Raw genomic sequence first — 18,942 nt, 5'->3', positions numbered from 1 at the left:
AAATGACGATCATGGTGGTAATCATCAATAATGGAATGAAATTCCAGAAGAGCACAAGAATAGAACTATCAGTCTTAGATCAACAGCAAATGATGACCAGGTCTAATTCATAGATATGAATGAGTAGTACTTCTAAAGCTTCCGGATACTATTTAAGTAGGAGGGCCCGCAAAGGCCTAAACTTTCTCCTGGAAGGTAAATGGAAGCTTGAAACCTATGGTTTGGATATTAAGGGAAATACAACCACTTCTGTGCTTATAGGTCACTAAAGCTTGTAACATTCAGGTTACACTTTGTCTTACAAAGAATTCATCAATGAAATCCTTAAAACATCTTTTCTGGTATACTTAGGATTTTTCAATTAAAAAATTCGACTTCACAAAATTTTAAAATTAATATGTCTCATAAATAAAGTATACTTAATTTCTAATTACCCATGATGAATTAGCCATATGTGAATGCAGAAATGGTATTCTACTTTTACATTTAGTCTCTTTGATTTAAGGATTTGTAACAAAATACGAGTATTCCTTTCCTCTGCAAATCAGCATGGATATTGATTGTATGTATAAAAGACTGGAAACATTCTAAATGTTTAAAAATATGGGATTGATTAGATACATCTACTCACCAACTGAATATTTCAAAGTCATTAAAAACTGTGCTTGCAAAGAACATTAAATGAAGTGAAATGCTTACACTGACATTAAACAAAAAAAGTAGGACATCAAACTATACATACAGTGTGACCACAATTTCACTTAAAGAGAAAAAGACCAAGAAAGAGATAGAAACAAAAAGTCTAAAAGGAAATATAAAAATATATTAAAATGTTAAGCCTGATCTCTAGACAGCAAGGTCACAGGTAACTGTTTCTTTCTATCTGTTATCTCTCTGTGTTAACTAACTTTCCTACAACTGAAATATTTTCAAAGTCAGCTAGAAAACAACAAATGTTAATGATTTTAATCACCATGATACTTTTAGCTCATATATTGCAAAAAAGTGAAGAGGTCTACTTATTAAGCCAAGAAATTTTAAATTCAGAAGACAAAAAACAATTTTATTAAAGATATGACTAACCCCACAGACATTTTAATACTAATAAATATCATTCACATATTACTCTTAGAAATTAAAAAATTACCACAAGACAAGTAATAGATATAATTGAGTATTTGATAGTGGGAGTAAGTTAAAAGCTAGTAAAAACATCCTTTAGTATTCACAGTTATTATTCATGTTAATCTAACTGTGGATAAAACACACACACACACCATCATTATTTTTGTCCAGACTATTAAATGCCAGCGTCATTTTTCTCTCGTGGTCTTTAACGTAGCGCATAAAATCTTCAAAGTTCAATCCGGAATCAGCATTGGTATCTACAGTTTTATAAATATCCTATAAGAAAGAAGAAACTCATTACAGAGATATATAGCAAGTAAAGCTACTATACCATGTTAACATTGGCACATTTCACTCATACTAATTACGATTTCTACCCACATTCATTGTCCTAGTTTTTCAGTCACAGCTACAAAGTTAAATACATTCGGTGATTTTTAATTTGTTCAATACTGAAGTCAAAACTCATTTCAAATAATTATGAGTCGTACATGTAAGTAAGTGTTTACTTAAGGTAAAAAATGAATGCCATATACCTTGAGGGAATAAAGATAGTAAGTAAGGTATATAGTCTTTGCGATCAGAGACCTCACACTCCATTAAACTCAATGGGATAAAATATGTGAGATTCCAATATGACCCACAGATTATGATTTGAGATGTAGCTTTATGAAGAGTATATGTTCAAACCTCACTAAGGTGCTCTGCTTTTTTGAACAAAAAATGAATAATTTTAAAATGCATTATCATATATATTTCTAGGAGTTTCCTATCTCAAAGGCATAGATCATGTCTTATTCATCTTTGTACCATAAATGCCCAGCATAGAGTATGGCATACCAAGGTCCTTAATCTACATTTGTTGAATTAATACTGTGAACTGGGCAATGCACTATGCGGTAGGGATTAAAAGACAGGAAGATGCAGTCTCTGCCCTGAAGGAAATTACAGACTAGTAGAGACCATTCACATAATAAAAGAGAATTTGTTAGGTGATGTGATGGGAATGTATTCAAGGTACAATGGAGTGTGGGAGGATTCAGGAGAGTCTTCACAGAGGGAGAGGACTTGAACTGAGAACTACAAAGAATAATTGGCATTAGCTAGGCAGACCAATGGGACAGGGCATTCCAAGAATATGTGACAGTATTTGTAAGCAAGCAGAACATATATTAGTTAGAAAAAATACAGTAATGATGATAATGATAACAGCTAATATTTATTGAGCACTTCCTTTTAAGCACTTTATATATACAATCTCATTTAATCATTATAACAACCCTAAATAGTTCTAATTTGCTAAGGACAAAATGCAAGGGAGAAAAGTAGGAGATAAGGTAGGCAGGGGAGAGATCATGAGAACTTACATGTCACAAAATGGATTCCAAATTAATTCTGTAGGTAGTATTTCCCAGTAAGTGGGATGATATATGGGGCTTACATGGAAACAATATTAACATTAAATCACAGTGAGAAAATTATTCATATTTAATTGTCTTCCAACCCTCCTGATTACATCATTGAAATATCTGTTTGGAGCCAATATGTCTCAGTACTTCCCAACTTTAAAAAAGTCCAAGAATAGTAGCAACCCCTTCCCCACCTTCTGCACTTTCAGTTGTTGTTCAGTCACTAATTCATGTCCCACGCTCTGCAGTCCCATGGACTGCAGCACGCCAGGCTCCTCTGTCCTCCACTATCTCCTAGAGTTTGCTCAAATTCATGTCCATTGAGTCAGTGATGCTACTGAACCAGCTTATCTTCCGCTGCCGCTTTCTCCTTGTGCCTTTGATCTTCCCCGGCATCAAGGTCTTTTCCAATGAGTTGGCTCTTTGCATCAGGTGGCCGAAGTATTTGAGGCTTCAGCATCAGTCCTTCCAATGAATATTCAGGGTTGATTTCCTTTAGGATAGACTGGTTTAGTCTCCTTGCAGTCTAAGGGAATCTCAACAGTCTTGTCCAGCACCATAATTTGAAAGCATCAATCCTTCAGTGTTCAGTCTTCTTTGTGGTTCAACTGTCATATCTGTACATGACTACTGGAAAAACCATAGCTTTGACTATATGCACCTTTGTCAGCAAAGTGATTTCTCTGCTTATTAAAACATTGTCTAGGTTTGTCATAGCTTTCCTTCCAAGGAGCAAGTGTCTTAATTTCATGGCTGCAGTCACCATCCACAGGGATTTTGGAGCCCAAGAAAATAAAATCTGTCACTGTTTCTACTTTTTTCCCTTCTATTTGCCATGAAGTGATGACACGGGTTGCCATGAGCTTAGCTTTTTTAATGTTAAGTTTCAAGCCGGCTTTTTCACTCTCCTCTTTCACCCTCATCAAGAAGCTCTTTAGTTCCTCTTCACTTTCTGCCATTAGAGTGGCATCATCTGCATATCTGAGGTTATTGATATTTTTCAACTTTGTTACACATGGTCACCCATAGTCTGAAAATATTAAGTGAAAAATTCCAGAAATAATAAGGTTTAGATTAAGCACCATTCTGAGTAGTGTGATGAAATCTCATTCCATCAGGTTCCATCCTGACCAGGATGTGAATTATCCCTTTGCCCAGATATCCCACTCCTTATTCACTTACTAGCCATCAATCTAGATTATCATGTTGCCTGTCATAGTATCACAGTTCTTGGGTTCGAATAACACTTACTTTACTTTTGGCCCCAAAACACAAGAGTGGTAATGCTGAAAATTTGGATATGTCCAAGAGAAGCCATAAAATTCTTCCTTTAAGTAAAAATGGGAAAGTTCTTGACTGATAAGGAAGAAAAAAAACTGTATACTGAGGTTGCCAAGATCTACCGTATGAATGAATTTTCTATCAGTAAAATTGTGAAGAAGGAAAAAGAAATTCACACCAGTTTTGCTGTCACACCTTAAACCACAAAAGTTATGGCCACAGAATGTGGTAAGTGCTTAGTTAAGACAGAAAAAGCATTAAATTGTACAGTACAATATTCTGAGAGAAAGACCATATTAATAACTTTATTTGACATTATTTAATTATACTCGATTTACAATATTGTGTTAGTTTCACGTATGTAGCTTTAGATACTTTTCCATTAGAGGTATTACAGGATATTAAATACAGATCCTGTGCTAAATAAATAAATCCTGTTTATCTGTTTTATATATAATGGTATGTAACTATTAATATCCCATCAGTTCAGTTCAGTCGCTCAGTCATGTCCGACTCTTTGCGATCCCATGAATTGCAACATGCCAGGCCTCCCTGTCCATCACCATCTCCCGGAGTTCACTTAGACTCACGTCCATCGAGTCAGCGATGCCATCCAGCCATCTCATCCTCTGTCATCCCCTTCTCCTCCTGCCCCCAATCCCTCCAAGCATCAGAGTCTTTTCCAATGAGTCAACTCTTTGCATGAGGTGGCCAAAGTACTGGAGTTGCAGCTTTAGCATCATTCCTTCCAAAGAAATCCCAGGGCTGATCTCCTTCAGAATGGACTGGTTGGATCTCCTTGCAGTCCAAGGGACTCTCAAGAGTCTTCTCCAACACCCCAGTTCAAAAGCATCAATTCTTTGTCACTCAGCTTTCTTCACAATTCAACTCTCACATCCATACATGACCACTGGAAAAACCATAGCCTTGACTAGACGGACCTTTGTTGGAAAAGTAATGTCTCTGCTTTTCAATATGCTGTCTAGGTTGGTCATAACTTTTCTTCCAAGGAGTAAGCGTCTTTTACATGGCTGCAGTCACCATCTGCAGTGATTTTGGAGCCCAAAAAATAAAGTCTGACACTGTTTCCACTGTTTCCCCATCTATTTCCCATCAAGTGATGGGACCAGATGCCATGATCTTCATTTTCTGAATGTTGAGTTTTAAGCCAACTTTTTCACTCTCCTCTTTCACCTTCATCAAGAGGCTTTTTAGTTCCTCTTCACTTTCTGCCATAAGGGTGGTGTCATCTGCATATCTGAAGTTATTGATATTTCTCCCGGCAATCTTGATTCCAGCTTGTGCTTCTTCCAGCCCAGCATTTCTCATGATGTACTCTGCATATAAGTTAAATAAGCAGGGTGACAATATACAGCCTTGATGTACTCCTTTTCCTATTTGGAACCAGTCTGTTCCATGTCCAGATCTAACTGTTGCTTCCTGACCTGCATACAAATTTCTCAAAAGGCAGGTCAGGTGGTCTGGTATTCCCATCTCTTTCAGAATTTTCCAGTTTATTGTGATCCACACAGTCAAAGGCTTTAATCCCATACTCCTAATCTATCCACCCCCGCCCCCGAATTTTCCCCTTTGGTAGCCATAAGTTTGTTTTCTGTCTGTGAGTCTGCTTCTGTTTTCCAAATAAGTTCACCTGTATTATTATTTTTAGATTCCATATATAAGTGATACCACATAATATTTGTTTTTTCTCTGCTTAGTATGATAATAACTTACTTCACTTAGTATGATAATCTCTAGGTCCATCTGTGCTGTCCTCAGTTGCTCAGTTGTGTCCAACTCTTTAGTGACCTCATGGACGTAGCCTGCCAGGCTCCTCTGTCCATGGGATTTCCCAGGCAAGAATACTGGAGTGGGTTGCTATTTCCTCCTCCAGGGGATCTTTCCAACCCAGGGATCAAATCTGCATCTTCTGCTTTTCCTGCACTGCAGGTGGATTCTTTACCATTGAGACATGGGGAAGCCCATGGTCCATCTATGTTGTTGCAAATGGCGTATTTCATTCATTTTGTGTTTGAGTAATATTCCATTATATATGTACCATATCCTCTTTATCCATTCATCTGTTGATTGACACTAAGGTTACTTCCATGTTCTAGCTTTTGTAAATAGTTCTTCCATGAACACTGAGGTGCATATGTCTTTTCAAATTAGAGTTTTTGTCTTTCCCAGATATATGCCCTGGAGTGGGGTTGCTGGATCATAACTCTATTTTTAGTTTTTTAAGGAAACGTTGTACTGTTTTATATAGTAGTCCACCAATTTAACAGTGTAGGATGGTTCCCTTTTCTCCACACTCTTTCCAGTATTTATTATTTATAGACTTTTTGATGATGGTCATTCTGACTGGTATGAGGTGATACCTTATTATAGCTTTGATTTGCATCTCTCTTAGCAGGGCTTCCCTGGTGGCTCAGGTGGTAAAGAATCCACCTGCAATGCAGGAGACCTGGTTCGATCCCTGGCTTGGGAAGATCCCCTGGAGGAGGGCATGGCAACCTACTCCAGTATTCTTGCCTGGAGAATCCTCATGGACAGAGGAACCCAGCAGGCTACAGTCTGTGGGGTCACAAAAAGTTGGACATGTCTGAGCGACTAAGCACAATAATTAACAATCGCATTCTCATAACTTTTATTACAGTATATTGTTATAATTGTTCTATATTTTATTATTGAAAAAGTGGGAAAAAAAAGAAAAAGTGAAAGTGCTGGTCGCTCAGTTGTATGATTCTGGTGCATATTTTATGTTCATTTCAGACCAGGGAAATGATATTAGACAAAAAGCAAATTCAAACCATTTTCTTATTAAGAGTTCAAAATGAGTCATAAGGCAGCAGAAACAACTTGCAACATCAACAATGCATTTGGCCCAGGAATTGCTAATGAACATACAGCGCAGTGGTGGTTCAAGAAGTTTGCAAAGGAGATGAGAGCCTTAAAGATGAGGAACACAGTGGCTGGCCATTGGAAGTTGACAGTGACCAACTGAGAGGATCATTGAAGCTCATCTTCTTACAACTACATGAGAAGTTACCGAAGAACTCAATGTCGACTATTTGTTGGTCGTTCAGCATTTGAAGCAGAAAAAAAAAAAAAAAAACACTGTATAATCCAGCACAGCTTTCCTCATCAGAGAAGGATATAATATAGGGACCAAAGCCCCAGCTTAGAGTGCTCTCTGTGTTGTACCCCGCTCCTGATGTCTAGCATGTCTATCATAGCATCCTGGTCCTCACACATTCCTCAGAGATACAACCAACAACAAGGTACACACCTACATGAAATTGCTCGAGGTTACAAACTTCCTCCATCTTGACAAATCCCTTAGTTAAAATCAGTCTTCACCTTATAAGACTTCTTAGCAGACCTCTTGGTCCTATGTAATAACTCCCTCCTTGAGATATTTGACTCACATTGGCTCCCAAGAGCTCACACACTCCTGATTTCCTTTCACTTTATTAAGTGCTGCTTTTCAGAGTTGTACATTGGCTCTTCCTGATCTCAAAATGTTACAGTGATCCAGGGCTCAGTCCTCAGACCACTTCTCTATATACACCTTCTAGGGGATCTCATCCAATATTAAAGCTTTGCATATATAATGCTGATGATATACATCTCTAACCCTGACATCTCCTCAGAGATTCAGGCTCAAATACAAAACTACTATTAGATATATCCACTTGGATGTTTAAAAGAAACCTCCAATGTCCACACTAAGAACTCTTTATTAACCACTTATCCTACCTCACTACTCTCCAATTCCGCCTGATTTTAGCAAACAGCTAAAAATGGATAAAACCATTATCCATTCATTTTTTCAAATTGAAAATACTGGAGTCATTCTTGACTTCCTCTTATACCTCACAGTACAAATCCAATTAACCAATGAATCCTATCAGCATTACTTTCAAAATTTATCACTGTAGTATATTCTATAGTGCACTGCCCACCAATCCCCCTCAGGACTGACAGTAGCTGTCAGTATTAACAGACAGCTCTCAGTTGAGTCCCTCTCTTTATGTCACCCTGGGCTGAAAAGATTCACCTTGCCTAAAGTCATTCCCTAGGAGCAACCCACGTTCAAAAATGGGGAGGGAGTGAAGGAGGCAGGGGACAGGTAACAAAGGCCTGGTCTTCCTGCCTCAAGATGGGACAACTCTTTTTTTTAAATATTTATTTGTTTCTTTATTTGGCTGCGAGAGATCTTTGATCTTTTAGACTCTCTAGTTGCAGTGCATAGGCTTAGTTGCTCCACAGCATGTAGGATCTTAGTTCCGTGACCAGGGATCAAACCCACAGTCCCCATACTGCATGGTGGATTCATAACCACTGGGCAACCAGGAAAGCCCCAAGATACGACAATTCTTAAGGGCCTATGTAATAACTCCCTCCTTGAGATATTTGACTCACATTGGCTCCCAAGGAACTCTTAAGATTCAGAGTTCCTCTTGAATTGTCTGAAACCTCTGTTGTAATTCCATCACAGTTCAACTTCTCCTTCTGTCCAGTCCTGCTTCCACCAGCCCTCTCAGGTACTGTCCCTAGGAGCACTTCCCAATAAACTTCTCAAGAATGAATCTGAGTAGTAGAGGCAGTTCTCATGGAATACAACCTATGGCAGCTGGTACCACAAATGGTCTTAGGAAGCTGACTGCACATGAAACACCATCTCTGGTGGTAGACGATTAACTGGGATGGGAAGAGAATGCACTGGCTAATTATAAAAACTATAATTGGATGGATGTTGATGGAAGCATCACTGCACTAGAGAAAAACAATGAAAGGCTGAGAATAATACAATGCCAAAAATGGGGTATATACATACCATGGAATATTAATCAGCCTTAAAAAGGAAAGATTCTAACATATGCTACAACATGGAGGGAAGTGAAGTGAAAGTCACTCAGTTGTGTCCGACTCTTTGCGACCCCACAGACTATACAGTCCATGGAATTCTGTAGGCCAGAATACTGGAGTGGGTAGCTGTTCCCTTTTCCAGAGGATCTTCCCAACCCAGGAATCAAATCCAGGTCTCCCACTTTGCAGGCAGATTCTTTACCAGCTGAGCCACCAGGGAACATATGTGGATGGATGGTGAGGATATTATCCTAAGTGAAGTCAGTCAGTCACACAACGACAAACATTGTATGATTCCACTTCCATGAGATACACAGAGTCGTCAGAATCATAGGGACAAAAAATAGAATGGTGACTTTCAAGGCCAGGAAGAAGGAGGGAATGAGGAGTTACTGTTTAATGGGTATAGAATTTCCATTTTAAAGGTGAAAGAGTTCCTGAGATGGATAGTGGTGATAACTGCATAAATGAATATTATTATTAAATGCATTTAATATAATTAAATATTAAATGTATTCAATATAAAAATTAAATACAAACATGGACAAAGCTAGTGGAAGTGATGGAATTCCAGTTGAGCTATTTCAAATGCTAAAAGATGATGCTGTGAAAGTGCTGCACTCAATATGTCAGCAAAGTTGGAAAACTCAGCAGTGGCCACAGGGCTGGAAAAGGTCAGTTTTCATTCCAATCCCAAAGAAAGGCAATGACAAAGAATGCTCAAACTACCGCACAATTGCACTCATCTCACATGCTAGTAAAGTAATGCTCAAAATTCTCCAAGCCAGGCTTCAGCAATACATGAACCGTGGACTTCCAGATGTTCAGGTGGATTTAGAAAAGGCAGAGGAACCAGAGATCAAATTGCCAACATTTGCTGGATCATGGAAAAAGCAAGAGAGTTCCAGAAAAACATCTATTTCTGCTTTATTGACTATGCCAGAGCCTTTGACTGTGTGGATCACAATAAACTATGGAAAATTCTGAAAGAGATGAGAATACCAGACCACCTGACCTGCCTCTGTAGAAACCTGTATGCAGGTCAGGCAGCAACAGTTAGAACTGGACATGGAACAACAGACTGGTTCCATGGACTGGAAAAGGAGTATATCAAAGCTGTACATTGTCACCCTGCTTATTTAACTTATATGCAGAGTACATCATGAGAAACGCTGGGCTGGAGGAAGCATAGGCTGGAATCAAGATTGCCAGGAGAAATATCAATAACCTCAGATATGCAGATGACACCACCCTCATGGCAGAAAGCAAAGAACTAAAGAGCCTCTTGATGAAAGCAAAAGAGGAGAGTGAAAAAGTTGGCTTAAAGCTCAACATCAGAAAACTAAGATCATGGCATCTGGTCCCATCACTTCATGGCAAATAGATGGGGAAACAGTGAAACATTGAGTGACTTTATTTTGGGGGGCTCCAAAATCACTGCAGATGGTGACTGCAGCCATGAAATTAAAAGATGCTTACTCCTTGGAAGAAAAGTTATGGCCAACCTAGAGAGTATATAAAGAAGCAGAGACATTACTTTGTCAACAAAGGTCTGTCTAATCAAGGCTATGGTTTTTTCAGTAGTCATGTATGGATGTGAGAGTTGGACTAGAAAGAAAGCTGAGTGCCAAAGAATGGATGCTTTTGGACTGTGGTGTTGGAGAAGACTCTTGAGAGTCCCTTGGACTGCAAGGAGATCCAACCAGTCCATCCTAAAGGAGATCAGTCCTGGGTGTTCATTGGAAGGACTGATGTTGAAGCTGAAACTCCAATACTTTGACCACCTGATGTGAAGAGCTGACTCATTTGAAATAACCCTGATGCTGGGAAAGATTGAGGGCAGGAGGAAAAGGGGATGACAGAGGATGAGATGGTTAGATGGCATCACCGACTCAATGGACATGAGTTTGGGTGAACTCAGGCAGTTGGTGATGGACAGGGAGGCCTGGTGTGCACGGCTCATGGGGTCTCAAAGAGTCAGACACAACTGAGCGACTGAACTGAAAATATAAAAATGTATTTTATACCCATTTGAATGCAGAGTTCCAAAGAACAGCAAAGACAGATAAGAAAGCTTTCCTCAGTGATCGATGCACAATGCAAAGTAACAGAGGAAAACAATGGAATGGGAAAGACTAGAGATCTCTTCAAGAAAATTATAGCTACCAAGGGAACATTTCATACAAAGATGGGCACAATAAAGGACAGAAATGGTATGGACCTAACAGAAGCAGAAGATATTAAGAAGAGGTGGCAAGAATACACAGAACTATACAAAAAAAGATCTTCATGACCCAGATAACCACGATGGTATTGAAGAGGAAAAAAAATTTACATAGCCTTCTGCTCATTCTGCCTCTGTAAGTCAGCTTGCTCCTTACAAAGTCTGGATCACATAGGTCATGTAGTCTCAGAAAGTGGGGACTTACAATACTAGGAACTGGAGCTTATCTCACTCACCCTTGTCCTGCTCTTTGCAATTGCCCAGCCCCTGCAAACCTGCTTAAACATTTCCTGTCCCTGTAAAGGTCAGGCATCCCCTTCCTGTCTTGACTGCTGTTCCTGCGCTCATGAAATCCCTTAGTTTAAACCAGGCTATTAGCAGCTAACGTTGCCCACTATAGTCTGTCTATAGAAACTCTGTAACCCCTTCGTTCGGGGCTCAGAGCTCGGAGTGTTAACTCCCCTGGGCCTGCAGGCATAATAAACCTGAGTTCTCCAACTTTCTGAGTGTGCTGCTTGGTTTCTCAATTACTGGTTTCTGCAACAGTGTGATCACTCACCTACAGCCAGACATCCTGGAATGCAAAGTTAAGTGGGCCTTAGAAAGCATCACTACAAACAAAGTTAGTGGACGTGATGGAATTCCACTTGAACTATTTCAAATCCTAAAAGATGATGCTGTGAAAGTGCTGCACTCAATATGCCAGCAAATTTGGAAAACTCAGCAGTGGCCACAGGACTAGAAAAGGTAGATTTTCATTCCAATCCCAAAGAAAGGAAATTGCACTCACCTCACGTGCTAGCAAAGTAATCCTCAAAATCCTCCAAATCAGACTTGAACAGTACGTGAATTGCGAACTTCCAGATGTTCAAGCTGGATTTAGTAAAGGCAGAGGAACCAGAGATCAAATTGCCAATATCAATTGGATCATAGAAAAAGCAAGAGAGCTCCAGAAAAATATCTACTTCTGCTTCACTGACTACGCCAAAGCCTTTGACTGTGTGGATCACAACAAAATGTGGAAAATTCTTAAAGAGATGGGAATATCAGACCACCTTACCTGCCTCCTGAGAAATCTGTATGCAGGTCAAGAAGCAACAGTTAGAACTCAACATAGAACAACAGACTGGTTCCAAATGGGGAAAGGAGTACATCAAGGCTGCATATTGTCACCCTGTTTATTTAACATATGCAAAGTACATCATATGAAATGCCAGGCTGGATGAAACACAAGCTAGAATCAAGACTGTCGGGAGAAATATCAATAACCTCAGTTATGCAGATGACATCACCCTATTGCAGAAAGTGAAGAAGAACTAAAAAGCCTCTTAATGAAAGTGAAAGATGAGAGTGAAAACGTTGGCTTAAAATTCAACATTCAGAAAACTGAGATCATGGCATCTGGTCCCATCACTTCATGGCAAATAGATGGGGAAACAATGGAAACAGTGAGAAACTTTATTTTTGGGGGGCTCCAAAATCACTGCAGATGGTGACTGCAGCCATGAAATTAAAAGACGCTTGTTCCTTGGAATAAAAGCTACGACCAACCTAGACAACATATTTAAAAGCAGAGACATTACTTTGCCAACAAAGGTCTAGTCAAAGTTATAGTTTTTCCAGTAGTCATATATGGATGTGAGAATTGGACTGTAAAGAAAGCTGAACACCGAAGAATTGATGCTTTGAATGGTAGTGTTGGAGAAGACGCTTGAAGAGTCCCTTAGACTGCAAGGAGATCCAACCAGTCCGACCTAAAGGAAATCAGTCCTGAATATTCATTGGAAGGACTGATGCTGAAGCAGAAACTCCAATACTTTGGCCACCTGATGCAAAGAACTGACTCATCAGAAAAGAGCCTGATGTGGGGAAAGACTGAAGGCAGGAGGAGAAAGACTACAGAGGATGAGATGGTTGGATGGCATCACCAACTTGATTGGACATGAGTTTGAGTAAGCTCCAGGAGTTGGTGATGGACAGGGAAGCCTGGCATGCTGCAGTCTATGGGGTCACAGAGAGTCAGACACAACTGAGTGAACTGAACTGATTTAATACCACTGAACTGTACACTTAAAAGTGGTTTAAGATGCTAAATTTTATAATACATGAATTTTTATCACAATTTCAAAAATTGGAAAAAAACAATATCACTTCCTAATAGAGATTAGTACTATCCCTAAAGACTTACTAAGAAATTCAGGGATGGTGGTCCCCACCACTTAATTCACTAGTATAAGCCCTACAAAAGCTAGGCAGGAGGAGGATGACAGTGGGCGACTTCAAACTCAACCAAGTAGCAGACAAGTCAACTGCAGCTCTAGATCCAGATGTGATATTTAGTAGAGCAGATTAACACAGCCTCAAGGACATAGCATACGGCCATTGATCTGACGAATGTACTGTTTTCCATTTACCAAGAAAGATAACCAGAAGCAGTTGACATTCACATCAGATGGGCAATAAATACATTTAAGTCTCCCACCTTCTGTCATAAAGGGATCTGGTCCAACTACACATTCATAGAACTTCATGCTGGTCCTCTATATTGATGAAAACATGTTAAATGGACTTGGTAAACAATAAGTAGCAATATGTTGGAAGCCTTGGTAAGATATCAGAGAAGGCAACGGCAATCCACTCCAGTACTCTTGCCTGGAAAATCCCAGGGACAGCAGAGCCTGGTGGGCTGCCATCTACGGGGTCACACAGAATTGGACACGACTGAAGCGACTTAGCAGCAGCAGCAGTTGGTAAGAAATATGCCTCCAGAGAATGAGAAATAATAAAGTCAATAAAGATTCAGGGGTCTACCACACCAATTAAGTATTTCCAAAACCAGTGGTCTGGGGTATGTCAGGATATGTCCCACCACCACCACCAAAATAAAGGGGAAATGACTGAGTCTCATACCTCCCTAAGAAGGAAACCAGCATCTGAGGCTTCTGAGTTCTGGAGGTAATGTATTTCAAAATTGAGAAAACTGCTCTGACTCACTTTTGAGAACTAGGAAAGGCTAACAGCATTCTATGGGGACCATGATGGGCAAGAGCTCTTCAACATGTCCTAGCTATAGAGTAAGTGGCCCTGCCTCTTGGGTCACCTGACCAGCAGACTCTATGGTATTGAAAGTATCAGAAGTATGAAAAGATATTATGAGAAGTTTATAGTGTGCCCCCAAAGGAGAGTCTGCAGGAGAAAACTGCAACAGCTCCTGACATGCTACGGGACCCTGATAGAAACAGAGTCCTTAAATATGGGACTTTAAATGATTACCCAGGGCTTCCCTGGTGGCTCGGTGATGAAGAATTTGCCTGCCAATGCAGGAGACATGGGTTTGATCCCTGGACCAGGAAGGAGGAGCCCACATGCCACAGAGCAACTGAGTCCAGGCACCACAACTATTCAGCCTGTGCTCTAGAGCCCAGGAACTGCAACTACCAGAGCCCGGGGCCCTAGAGCCCGTGCTCTGCAACAAGAGAAGCCACTGCAACGAGAAGCCTGCGCACCACAACTAGAGCGTAGCCCCACTCGCTGCAACTAGAGAAAAGCCCACGCAGCAGTGAAGACCTAGCACAGCCAAAATAAACATAAACATAAAAAAAAGATGTTAAAAAATAATAACAAAATTAAATTTAAATGAACACACAGCCATGGTTGACTATCACGAGTTGGATTCTATCAGACTCACCAAGTCATAAGTTTTGGTGAGTCCAGGAGCAATCTCCATAACGGAACAGAACATCTGAGATCAAGCACAAGCAGAACCAGAGTGCAAACAAAACAAAGAATGGTTCAGATCTCCAAGCTTCACCACTGTTATACCATCACCTCTCCTTAAACTCATTCCTATAAATACATGGAAGTTCATTACTACCAGCCAACAAAGGTGGAAAAAGGATGAGCTTGGTCCTTGGATGGGTTTCAGTGTATGCGAATGCAAATCGAAAATGGCTTGATGTGCATTATAATACCATTCAAGAACAGTCCAGAAAGACAGCAATAAGGGGAAAGAGAGAAGAATGTCAAGTTGTGTACCTGATCATTCACTTTATGTAGAAAGAGAAGTGGACAGAAATAACAATGTATAGAGGCTTGTGGACAGTGATGAGTAGCTTGTTTGGATGATCAGTAGCCTGGCAAGAAAAAGATTAAAAGATCAGAGACACAGAGGTCTGGGGAATATGCATGAGGATGGATCTATGGGAGTGAAAACAAAGTAAAAATATTTTCATTTTGTACAGTTGCTACTGTGGAAGAGGTATAAAATAACCAAGCAGATACAGTGACCCAGCCAGCTGAAGTCAGCCAGACTCTCATCAGCTGACATATGAACAGCAGTGCTGACACAGTAGACGCAGGGATGGAACAGCCATGGTGGTGGAGATAGACGCCATCCATAGAGGCACGGATGCATAGGACTTCCCTGGTGGCTCAGACGGTAAAACGTCTGCCTACAATGTGGGAGGCCTGCATTCGATCCCTGGGTTGGGAAGATCCTCTGGAGAAGGAAATGGCACCCCACTCCAGTACTCTTGCCTGGAAAATCCCATGGACAGAGGAGGTTGGTAGGCTACAGTCCATGGGGTCGCAAAGAGTCAGACACGACTGAGGGACTAAACTTTTTTTCTTTCTTTTCTTTCATGGATGCATATCCATCAGTATGGGTTCCACTTTCCAAGCCTAATATTGCTACTGATGCTTCCAAATGCCCAACCTACTGCCATCAGAGACCGAAGCACAGACATAACATCATCCTTTCAGGGAACCTACCAGCCACTGAGCAGCAAGTCCATTACCCTGAAGCTATTCTACCCTGAAAGGTACAGTGTTTCATCTTCACAGGAATTGACACATTCTAAGTATGCGTTTGCCTTACTTGCCTGCAAAGCCTCAGCTGGCAGGACAATCCAACAGTCAAGGGTGTTTGATTTCACAACATGTGTATATAGAGTATACTGCATTGGACCAAATGTCCTATTATGCTCCAAAGGGGCCATATAATGATAACAGGACCCATCAGGCCTATCACATAAAGCACTAACCAGAAGCTGCTGGCCTGCTGTACAGACAGAACAAGTAAGTGGTGTTCTTCCAAGTGAGGGCTTAAAGGTAATACCTTTCATGAGTGGCATACCATTTTCAAAGACACAGGGTACATACCAAAGCAGTATTCATGTTTATGTTCCTATATTCCTACCACTCCTCTCTGATTCATACCTCTCTCTAAGGTTTATTCTCTGATATCCCTTCTCAGGTAAGCAGAAGCCTAACACACTTGACAGACTGAGGTACAGGGTCCTAGAATTCTGGCTTACCGGAGACTGTCCTAAGAGACAGGATCCAGGGACAAAAGAAAAATAAAGTCAAGGAGATGGCTTCTTGGCATCAATCTGAAAAGACTAAGCAGAGTGGGAGGATATAGGATTCAGATGAGATAATCAAACCAGAGCAATACATTTTTGGAGTATAGAACTCAAGGAACTTCTGAGCCATGGGAACCATTTGGAACTCTAATACATACACACACACACACACACACACACACACACACACATATCTCACTGGTAGAGAGCTGAACAAATAGGTTAATATCAGAAGACTATTTTGCACTGGAAATAAAATGATTGTTTTCTCTTGGTATTCTGAAACTTCCACCTAAACAGTTTTTAAATAATCAAGTCAAGATTTATCTAGAGAAGAAAGGCATCCATAATTTAGGCAAGGTACTAAAACAATCAGCTGAAGTATAATCCCATGGATCAAGGTCTGACTCCCCCTCGGTCTTTGGTATGGGATTGCAGCTCTGGGAACCCCGGTGTGCTTATCATTAGAAGAAAACTCTGAAAGCACGAATCGTGGGCGGTAAATGACTACAGAAAAGATAATGTCTTTGACTCCTGCATTCGCAAAGGCTAATGAAGCCTGTGAAATTCTGTGCCAGTTCAGTAAATGGTGAATGAGTCACCAGAAACCCACTTAGCATCTTCCAAAAACCCCAAGAGAAGGCTCTGGTGTTTGTTCAAAGTGATCACTTTAAGAAGATGGAGAAGGTGTTTTTCTTGGGCTGCCTTCTCCCTCCTGAGAGGCTCAGGGAAATTATGCCCACCCAGGACCCTTGGGAGCATCTCTGGAAAGGGCAAGTCTGGATTTGAGACAGGATAGGGCCTGGGACCCTTTGCAGAAGTGCTTGCATTTTCCTGGACAAACATCTCCTGGAGCAACAAAATACAAAAAAAAAAAACTATAAGGCATTAAAAATAACTAAGTGGATGCACACTGGGACAAATTATGGACAAAGTACAAAAAGATGAAAAACCCAACCGCCACTTCTGAAGAGCCTAGAGCAAAACCAGAGATACTGCACAGGCCCCCCTGCCAATGGGGTGGGCAAACCACCTAAGCCACCCCTCCTGCCTGATGCCTGAACATATTCCTACCCTAACCCCGTAGCAGGAATCAGCTTGCTCCCTTCTCTGGGAGCAAGCAAGGAAAACTGTTACTTGTTTTCACTATCCCCTGTTGCAGCAGTGGCCCCAATAAAGCCTTGCCTGAATTTCCTGACTGACCTCTTACTAATTTTTATTGATTAGGGAAACCCAAGAATCCTGGTCCAGTAACATCTTTACCTTCTGCCCAGCACCTCTCCGGACAGGCGGGGCCACTCACCTTCTCCCGGGCGAAAGAGGGGTTCCAGTTTTTCAGGCCCTCTTGGAGCTCCAAGATGTCCACCACCCCGTCCCCGTTGTGGTCCAGGTCTTGGAAAAGGTTCTTGTAGTGTGAGTAGTCTTCCTCGTCGGTGTGGCAGCTCGACGCGGGCAGCACGAAGACCCGCAGCCAGCGCAGCATGGTCCGGCCGGCGCTGCCCCGCGACGGCGGGGACCGCAGGCCGCCTCTCCTCCTGGCCCCAGGGAGGGCGTCCCGCCGGCAGCCACGCCACCTGCCGCTTCCTAGACGCCGCAGCTGCTCAGGGTCCGCGCGGTCAGCCGGGCTGCCGCAACCGCCCGACTCAAGCCGCCACGGTTCTCAGCCGCCTGAGGCGAGAGGGTCCGCGCCAGTGGCTCTCGGGCGTCGCTTGAAGAGCCTCGTGCGGGAGGCCCTGGCCGGGACTCCGCGGGAGCGTCCGCCCTCAGAAGTTGGAAGCTGAGGCGCCAAACGCAGCGTCCGGGACCTTCCAAGCCTAAGTCGACCACGAGCTGAGGAGAGCTTGGGAGGGAGGAAGAACGCCTCCCTTTGGAGGGAGGAAGGCGTTGCTCCCCGGGGGCGGCATCTAAAGAGCGCTCCGGCGTCCAGGATCTTCCCGGCAAACTCAGTGCACCTGGGGCAGCGGGTCAGTGAGTTGCTCGACCTGCACGTCTGCTGAGAGCGCCCAGTGCCACCGCGTAGGTCATAGCTTTGCAGTCGGGACCCCGCTGACCCAGCGGAGGTAGAGCTAAAGAAGGTAGTCCTCCCCCTAGCAGCCTTCGTCTCTGTCTCTCTCTTCCCCTCCCTGGGAACCTGCGGTTGTTTCCAAGAACCTGTCTCCTTTCACCTCCCACTTTTCTCCTGGATCCACTGCAGTCTCATCTCAGCTACCACCATCTACCTCACTGAACTTCCTCGTCACAGAATCCAGAGGACACGAAAATGCTTGCTTTACTTAATCCCAGTTCTGTTTAAGACACTGCTGACCACGCCCTCCATTCTGAAGTATTTAACTTTTTACTTTGTCTTCGGGAACATCGCCTATTTCTGCCATTCCTTATACTCTCTTACAGCCTCCCACAAAAAGAGCCTGAAATCATCTACAGTTGAGGCTCTACAGAATTGCAGTAGATAGAGTTGAGGGAGTAGGTAAAAACCTAGTTCTGTAATTTGTTGCATTGAAGCTTTGCATCCTCAATCCCTAGTCATATCCTTTGAAAGTCAATGGCATAATCTAATGACAAGCCCACCAGTGTTAAGTTTTCTTGTAAAATTCCACAGACCACAGAATAAAATTCACTTATTTTTCAAAATAACAGTTTGAGATGTTATTTATTCCATCAG

The 18,942-nt window shown here is 41.8% G+C and overlaps 1 protein-coding gene across 2 annotated transcripts in view; it reads right to left on the bottom strand.

Annotated features, from left to right (window-relative positions):
• The window catches only part of LOC133244189 (mitochondrial adenyl nucleotide antiporter SLC25A24-like), a 92,953-nt gene extending 74,406 nt beyond the window's left edge, over window positions 1–18,547 (bottom strand). The window contains exons 1-2 of one of the 2 annotated variants that reach the window (XM_061411003.1): window positions 17,584–18,547; window positions 1,278–1,404 (exon numbers count right to left, since the gene is read on the bottom strand). In XM_061411003.1, coding sequence (XP_061266987.1) covers window positions 1,278–1,404; window positions 17,584–17,763 — 307 coding nt within the window. In that variant the 5' untranslated portion in view covers window positions 17,764–18,547. The remainder of the gene's footprint in view (window positions 1–1,277; window positions 1,405–17,583) is intronic. The other variant, XM_061411004.1, reaches the window with a different exon arrangement.
• Between the last annotated feature and the right edge of the window lie 395 nt (window positions 18,548–18,942).

This window comes from Bos javanicus, chromosome 3 (assembly GCF_032452875.1).
Source record: "Bos javanicus breed banteng chromosome 3, ARS-OSU_banteng_1.0, whole genome shotgun sequence".
Lineage (NCBI taxonomy): Eukaryota > Metazoa > Chordata > Mammalia > Artiodactyla > Bovidae > Bos > Bos javanicus.
Note: the sequence above shows the minus strand (reverse complement) of the source record. Positions and strands in the feature narration are given on the sequence as shown.